Here is an 8,546-nt window from a genome sequence, read left to right on the forward strand (position 1 = left end):
GAAATTGATCAAACATGCATTCAAGATGTACTGATCATTACTGGCGATTGGAATGCAAAGGCTAGGAACAAGGAGGAAGGAAGATCAGTAGATAGAAAATATAGCCTTGGTGATAGATGCTGGAGATTGCATGATAAAATTCTGCAAAACCAATGATTTGTTCATTTCAAATACCTTCTTTAAACAGCACAAGAGACGACTATACACATATACCTCACCAGATGGAATACCCAGAAATCAAATTGACTACATCTGCAGAAAGAGACGATGGAAAAGGTCCATATCATCAGTCGAAACAAGGCCAGGGAAAGATTGTAGAACAGACAATCAATTGCACATATGCAAATTCAAACTGATGCTGAAGAAAATGAAAACATGTCCAAGAAAGTCAAAATATGACCTTGAATATATCCCACTTGAATTTAGAGATCATCTGAAGAACAGATTTGATATATTAAACACTAAAGACAGAAGACCAGAAGAGTTGTGGGATGACATCAAGAACATCATACAGGATGAAGGCAAATAGTCATTCAGAAGACAAAAAGGAAGGAGAAAATCAAAATGGATGTTAGAAGAGACAATGAAACTTGCTCTCCAGTGTAGAGATGCTAAAGCAAATGAAAGAAATGAGGAGATACAAAAGCTGAACAGAAAATATCAAAGGTCAGCTCGAGAAGACAAAGTCAAATACTACAACAATATGTGCAAAGATCTGGAGTCAGAAAATCTAAAAGGAAGAACACGCTCAGCATTTCTCAAGCTGGGGGGACTGAAGTAAAAATTCAAGCCTCGACTATAGTTACTGAAGGATTCTTTGAGCAAATTATTGAATGAAGCAGAAAACATAAAAAGAAGATGGATGGATACACAGAGTCACTGTACCAAAAGCAAATGGTTGATGTTCAATCGCTTCAAGAGTTAGCATATAATCAAGAGCCAATGATACTGAAGAAGTCCAAGATGCACTGAAGGAATTGGCAAAGAACATGGTACCAGGAATTGATGCAATAAAAACTGAAATCTTTCAAGAAAGTGAGGTGGCACTGGAGGCACTCACTCATCTCTGCCAAGAGATTTGGAAAGCAACTATCTGGCCAACTGATTGGAAGAGATCTGTGTCTGTGCCCATTCCAAAGAGAGGTGACCCAACAGAATGCAGAATCATCGGACAATATCTTTGATATCCCATGCTAGTAAAGTTTTACTAAAGGTAATACAGGAACAGCTGTAAGCATACATTGACAGAGAACTTCCACAGTTTCAAGTCAGATTGAGAAGAGGACATGGAACAAGGGATTTCACTGCTGATATCCCTTGGATCTTGTCTGAAAGCAGAGAATACCAGAATGATGTTTACCTGTGCTTTATTGACTATGCAAAGGCTTTCTGATTATGTGGCTCATGACAAGCTATGGATAACACTGCAAAGTATGAGTATTCTAGAATAGTTAATTGTGCTCATGAGGAATCTGTACCTGGACCAAGAGAACATGGGAACACCGAATGGTTTAAAATTAAGAAAGGTGTGCGACAGGATTGTTTTCTTTCACCATACTTATTCAACCTGTATGCTGAACAAATAATCTGAGAAGCTGGGTTCTATGAAGAAAAACGTGGCATCGGGATTGGAGGAAGACTCATTAACAACCTGCAATATGCAGATGATACAACCTTGCTTGCTGAAGTGAAGAGGACTTAAAATATTTACTGATGAAGATAAAAGAGCACAGCCTTAGGTGTGGATTGCATCTCAATGTAAAGAAAACAAAAATCCTCACCACTGGACCAATAAACAACATTCTTATCAACATTCTTATCAACAGAGAAAAGATTGAAATTGTCAAGGACTTTATTCTTCTTGGATCAACTATCAACACTCACGGAAGCAGCAATCAAGAAATCAAACGTATTGCATTAGGCAAATCTGCTGCACAAGACCTTTTTAGAGTTTTGAAGAGCAAAGATATCAGCTTGAGGACTAAGGTGCACCTGACTCAAGCCATGGTATTTTCAATAACCTCAAATGCATGCAAAAGCTGGACAGTGAATAAGGAAGACTGTAGAAGTATTGATGCTTTTGAGTTATGTATGGTGTTGGAGGAGAATATTGAAAGCGCCATGGGCTTCCAAAAAAAAACAAACAGATCTGTGTAAGAAGAAGTGCAGCCAGAGTGCTCCTTGGAGGCCAGGATAGCCAAACTTTGTCTCTCAGACTTTGAAAATATAATTAGGAGGGACCAGTCACTGGAGAAGGATATCATGTTTGGTAAGGTGGAGGGTGAGAGAAAAAGAAGAAGATTTGCAGCGAGATAGACTAGCAAAGTAGCAGCATCAATGGGTTCAAACGTGGCAAAAATTGTGAGGACTGGGCAGTGTTTTGTTTTGTTGTGCATAGGGTCGCTATGAGTTGGTACTGACTCGATGGCACCTAACAACAAGAAGAAACAACCCCAGAGGCTATTCTTTTTTTGGTTGTTGTTATAAATACATTTACTGCACAAATTCTGCAAATCAAACCCACTACTCTTGAGTTGATTCCAATTCATAGCAATCCCACAGAATAGAGTAGAACTGCCCCATAGTGTTTCTGAGGCTATAAATCTTTACAGAAGGAGACTGCCACATATTTCTCTCAAGGTGTGGTTGGTAGGTTCAAACTGTCAAGCTTTTGGTTAGGAGCAGAACGCACTAACTACTGTACCGCTAGGCTCCCTTCTGCCAACTGTACTTTCTAACTTCCTAAAGACAAGGAAGATGATCCATCAGTCTATGGCCATATCACCCTGAAAGCACCCAATCTTGCTGGTCTCAGAAGGTAGAAGGGTTAGGCCTGGATATTATTTGAATGAAAAAGAGGATCCATCAGTTATCAACAGGAAACATCATACTTTATGGTGACGAACTAAAAACATCACTTAAGGTAAGGATAGATACCACTATTCTCATCTTTCTACTACTCATCTGCCAATTTGTCATACTGTGGTGGCGTACATGTTATTTTAAATACCAGCAGGATCACCTATGATAGACAGGTTTCAGTGCCATTTCCAGACTAAGAGTAGGAAGAAAGGCCTGATGACGTACTTCTGAAAATCAGCCAATGTAAACCCTATGGACCACAACAGTATAGATGGTGGATGAGTCACCTAATTAGAAGGTAACAATAGATTGAAGCCTGACAGTGATGATGGTGACAATGGTGTGGGACTGGGCTGAGTTTTGCTTGGTGGTACATGGGGTCACCATGAGTCAGAGCCAACTCAATGGTAACTGATACAACAACAGTGTGACCTTTACTTAGGCATATGGAGTCCTGATGTGACACTGTAGGGACAGCACCTGAGTCCTAATCCCAAGGTTAATGTATAAGATTTCCTTAGAATTCCAAATCAAGGTTACTATGATTTGGAACCAACTTGAAGAAAGTAACAAACATTACTTAATAAAAATCTCAGTGGAATCTTTGTGGAATTTGATGAAATGATTTTCAAGTTTATCTGGCAGAATTGACAGCCTAAGAATATCTGGAAAAGAAGTAGAACAAAGCAGCAGAGCTGAATTATTCGACTGTAAAACATCCTTTGCAGCTGTAGTAGTTAGAAGAAGGTGTCATTGGAATAGAAATTAAAGAGATCCAGGGACCACTCAGAGAGTCCAGAAATAAAACTACATGTACTACGGAATATTTCATATATGTAAAAGATAGAATTTCAAATTAGTAGAAAAATAGTGTGCTTATTAAATAATATTGAAAAAAATGGTTTACCATTTGTAAAAAAGAAAAAAAATTCCCACACTAAGGCAAAAAAATGACAAATAGATTACATATTTATAAAAACTACATACTTCATTTAAAAAATTAGGTAATGTTTTAGATGGTGAAGCACTTTTTAATTACAATATCTTGTAGGAAACCATAAAGGAAAAATCTGTTTAAATTTGACTATAAAAAATTCTCTTGAGATGCTAGGAAAAAAAAAAAATTATAGCATGCCCCCCACCCCCCCAAGCTGTGATCGGGTAGTCACACAAGCTGAACTACCAATAGCAAAGAAAATATGAAAATGTACTTGACTTCACTCGCTCTTTGAAGAGTACATTTGAGTGATGGGTTGTTTGGCCTACTACACTGAAGAACAAGTGTTCCTCATGTCCAGTGTCTGCAGGCGGAAATGAGTTTTTACTGCCAGTAAGTGTGTAAAATTCAATATCTTTCTGGAGATCAATTTTGTAGGTGTGGCACTGTAGGATCAGCACTGGACTGTGAGCCACAAGGTCAGTAGTTCAAACCCACCAGTTGCTCTTCGGAAACCCTATGCAAGGTCACTATGAGTTGGAACTGACTCGATGGCACTTGACAACAGTACAATCAAAATGTGGAATGTGTATATTTTGACACAACATCTCAACATTTATCCCAAGGAAATAAAAGGACAAGAGTACAAAGATGTATAAGAATTTTTATAAGATGGTTGTTTTTAATAGGGAAATAACCTAAATTAATAAGATACAGTCTAAATAAATTATGGTACACTCATAAAATGGAATACCATGCAGCCATTTAAAATAGTTTACACATCTCTATAAAGTAGAGAGTTATGTGGAACATTTTGTGAAATTTTAAGAAAAAATGAAAAATAGTGTATTCAGAATATTTTGGTTAAACTTCCCCCACCCCCAAACTCCAAACATTTCTTTCTAAAATATACATAAACACACACACACTGTTGCATTTTAGTTTCTTTTAAAATGGGGGTGTGGGTGGGTGGGTAGACATGAATTGACATGGGCTTAGAGGGGTCATGGAAGCTCTAGTGGGAGAAGGCTGGGCAGGGGGTGGAAGTGAGGGATATTCCTCTCAGACATCTGCAGTCCCTGCCATCTGGAGTCTGGGGCTCAACCCTGGTCAGCAGCTCTAATGCAGGAAGAAAGTCCATCTTTACAGATGGCAGGTTGTCTCCCCACAAGGCAGTCTACCCCTTACGGCTTACTTACTTACTTACTGTCTGCCCCATCTTATTACCTTGACATCACAAATCTTTCCTGATTCTATCTTCCTATTATTCTCCATCCTCAGAAGGAACCCTGGTAGCATAGTGGGTTATGAATTGGGCTAACCGCAAGGTCAGCAGTTCGAATCTAGCAACTACTCTGCAGCAGAAAGCTGAGGCTTTTTGCCCTTTTAAAGATTTACAGCCTTGGAAACCCTATTCAGAGTCTCTGAGTTGGAACCGACTCCATGGCACACAACCACCACAACTACCACCATTCTCCATCCTATGTCTTCTAGATTGGGACTTGTAGACTGGTCTTCTTCAAGTTTTTGCTGTCTCTATTCTATTTTTAGCCATTTCTAATTCATGACCTAAAATGTCTGCTACAGAGTTCTTTCTCTAATCCAGATATCATTTCAGTGTACTGCTTAAGAACCTCCAGTAGCTTCCCAAAGCCCTAAGAATACAACATAAATCTTTCAGCATGGCACTTAGCTCTAATAACTGGGCTCAGCCTCTACGTTTACTTCACTCATCAAGCACTCTGTGTTCCAGTCTTGGTAGAACTGTCTGCCTGTTCCCAAACATGTTGTACTTTCTGTGTGTGTTTCTATACCTTGCCCCTGCTAATTCTTCACCCTTCCTTAGACAACTTCATGGTACAGCTCCAACATCCTTTCATTGTAGATGCCTCTCCCAGCTACTGCCCTTCTGTCCAAACAAAGCACCTTGCAGTCTATTAAAGGGTTCTTTGCCACTTGCCCATTTCTTAGGTTCAATATATGCCTGCAGATACTATCTAAAGCCCTGGCCTGAGGGTGGCACCCATCCCATCTAGACTAAAATCCAGTTTTACCTGAGTATCCAAGTCTTCTCCTTTTAAGCAGAGGTTGGCATCAAGAACATTGAGTCCCACCAGCAGTCCGACAATCACCATCCCTTCTTCTTCCATCATTAATGCCTCAGGCTCATAGAACTCACTAAAAGAGATGGACATTACAGGGAGCTGTTCAGAAATTCCCTCCCCACCCTTCTTAACCCCAACATACTCTGCCATTTCAACTAGCAGCTGATGGCCAAGCCTCTTCATGTGAACTTCCTTCCTCCCTTGCCATTTTTTCTCCATTATGTTCATTCTGGAGCTTTGAATCGACTCCTCCCTCCTTCTGTATAAAATTAGCTTCTTCATTTGGACCTTAGACTCTCATCCTTCCCATCTCCTATTGGTTCTTTGAGGTCTTGACAATTACTCTGCCCCTATGGTATCTCCACTGGTTCCTTCCTCCTGATGATATGAACTACTACACTTAACACTTGTTTAAACACACAGCCTCCTCACACTCAAGAATAAAACTTCCTTCTTTCTGTGTCCCAATGAGCAACATTTGGTGCTCTTACTTACCTAATTCTCAGTTATTCAGCCATTAGCATAGTGGCTCCATTTCCTCTCTGTTACTGCTTCTGGTCACTAATAATTTGTTAATCACTAGTGTCACTGAAGCCAATGTGTGCTTATGAATATAAGAACTTACTGTCTTAAGAGTTAGTCTCTTAGAACAAAATTTATAACTCAACATTATTCAGCATAACTGGTCTCAAAGCAAAGAACATATGAAATATTTGAAGCTGGTATTGATTATATAAAGATAGGGGGAGTACTGTGACTCTGTAGGATAAACACTGGACAGCTAAACACAAGGTCAGTGGTTTGAGCTCACCAGCTGCTCTGTGGGATGAGGCTTTCTGCTCCCATAAAGACTTTAAAAAATAAATTATCTTTCACCTCTCTCATCCCTTTATTCACCTCTAAACGAGTATTGGTGTGGTTCTGTGGGTTAATACGCTGGACTGCAAGGTCATTTGAACTGCAAGGTTGGAGGTTCAAGCTAACCAGCTGCTTCTCAGAAACCCTACACATAGTCGCTATGAGTCGTAAACGACTCAACAGCATTTAACAACAAAACAAACGAGTGTTACATGCAGCCAGCCTCTCCTAACTTGGTAGGTAACAGTTATGTAGAGATGTTGTTGCTGTTTAGCGCCGTGTTGATTCCGACCCATAGCAACCCTATATAGGGTTTCCAAGGAGCAGCTGGTGAGCTTGAACCACCGACCTTGCAGTCTGACGCATTAGCCCACAGCACCACACCACGAAATAAAAACAATGACTTATTAGGACCTCTCTTTTTTTATTGTTTAAATTTTTTTACAAACTTTCTGTAATCATGTTTCCCGATAGTCCTTTCTATGCCACTCAAGTGTCTATTTTACAATAGTAGGCAAGGGAAACCAATATTCATAAAATAGTCAAGCATCTTAACATTATTTCCCCTCTTCATACTAAGTCTCAATCCCTGGATCACAGAGCCCTGTTGTTCCAAGGTTGAGCATATATCACTAGTTACCTTTGTTCCATAGCCCATGCAAATCTGTCTCAGTGTTCCCCTACCTTGTTCTTCCATCCTCCTCCCCCTTCTTGTGTACTGCCCTTCCCAACACCAGAACTTATGATATGTCTGCCCCCTACCCTGTGCTCTACTGTTCCCTCCCTTCATGCCCCCACTACCGGTAACCAGCAGAGAATTTTGTTTTTCTCCTTTTAGTATGGGTATTTTTCTTAAGCTTTTACAATAATGGTTTTACACAATATTTGTAGGACTTCTCTTTTATAAGAAGAATACAAGAGACTTCAAAAAGTTCATAGAAAGCCCCTCATATAATATAGTATTTTATATCTAAATCCAAGTGAAATTAGTTTTTAAGTGTGGTACTTGGGCCCTGAAAGGTAATAAACAAACATAACAAGTCACAGTATCATCAGCTGATATGTAAACACCTTTAACAGTAGGAATACAATGAAAATGTAATGGCAAAGAGTTTGGCATTAAATGAACTTGGTATTGACTAGTGTCCTATTGTTACTTAACAATGTTATTAATAAAACAAAACAAAACATAGCAGTGCTAAGGCAAAGTCACAGATAGAAATTCTAGTAACTGAGAATCAAAATGATTCATTCACCTAATTGGTTTTATAATTGAGTACTTATATATTAGTGCCATCTTTCACAATTAGATGTAATTTTCATAATAGAGTGCATATTTCATAATGCTTCTCAAGATTAATTCTATGTTCACATGAATTTAGAGCTGTTGTTGAATTAAAATCTGATAAGAGTATATAAGCAATGTACTGTGGCAGAAAGCGTGTGAACTCTGCAATCATAAATCTGTGTTCAGATTCCAAGCTACAACTGACTAGGCGAGGTCTGACTCTGGGCATGATACCTAACTCTTCTTTTCATATAGAAATTAGGAATCAGACACTCACTTTCTGTTATGTGTTAAATGCGAATTGTGCAAACCAATGTTGAACCATCCTTGCATCCCTGATATGAATCCCACTTGATCATGATGTGTTGCTGGATACTGTTGGCTAGGATTTTGTTGAGAATTTTGCATCTATGTTCATGAGGGATATTGGTCTATAGTTTTCTTTCTTAGTAACGTTCTTCTCTGGTTTTGGCATGAGGGTTATACTTGCTTCATA

At 39.1% G+C, this 8,546-nt stretch overlaps 1 protein-coding gene across 1 annotated transcript in view; it reads right to left on the minus strand.

The window, feature by feature from the left end:
* RUFY1 (RUN and FYVE domain containing 1) overlaps positions 1-8,546 on the minus strand; it is a 107,251-nt gene that overhangs the window by 66,867 nt on the left and 31,838 nt on the right. Inside the window, exon 5 of the mRNA XM_006874453.1 lies at positions 5,854-5,977. Coding sequence (XP_006874515.1) covers positions 5,854-5,977 — 124 coding nt within the window. The remainder of the gene's footprint in view (positions 1-5,853; positions 5,978-8,546) is intronic.

Source organism: Chrysochloris asiatica, unplaced genomic scaffold, assembly GCF_000296735.1.
Source record: "Chrysochloris asiatica unplaced genomic scaffold, ChrAsi1.0 scaffold00279, whole genome shotgun sequence".
In the NCBI taxonomy this organism is placed as follows: domain Eukaryota; kingdom Metazoa; phylum Chordata; class Mammalia; order Afrosoricida; family Chrysochloridae; genus Chrysochloris; species Chrysochloris asiatica.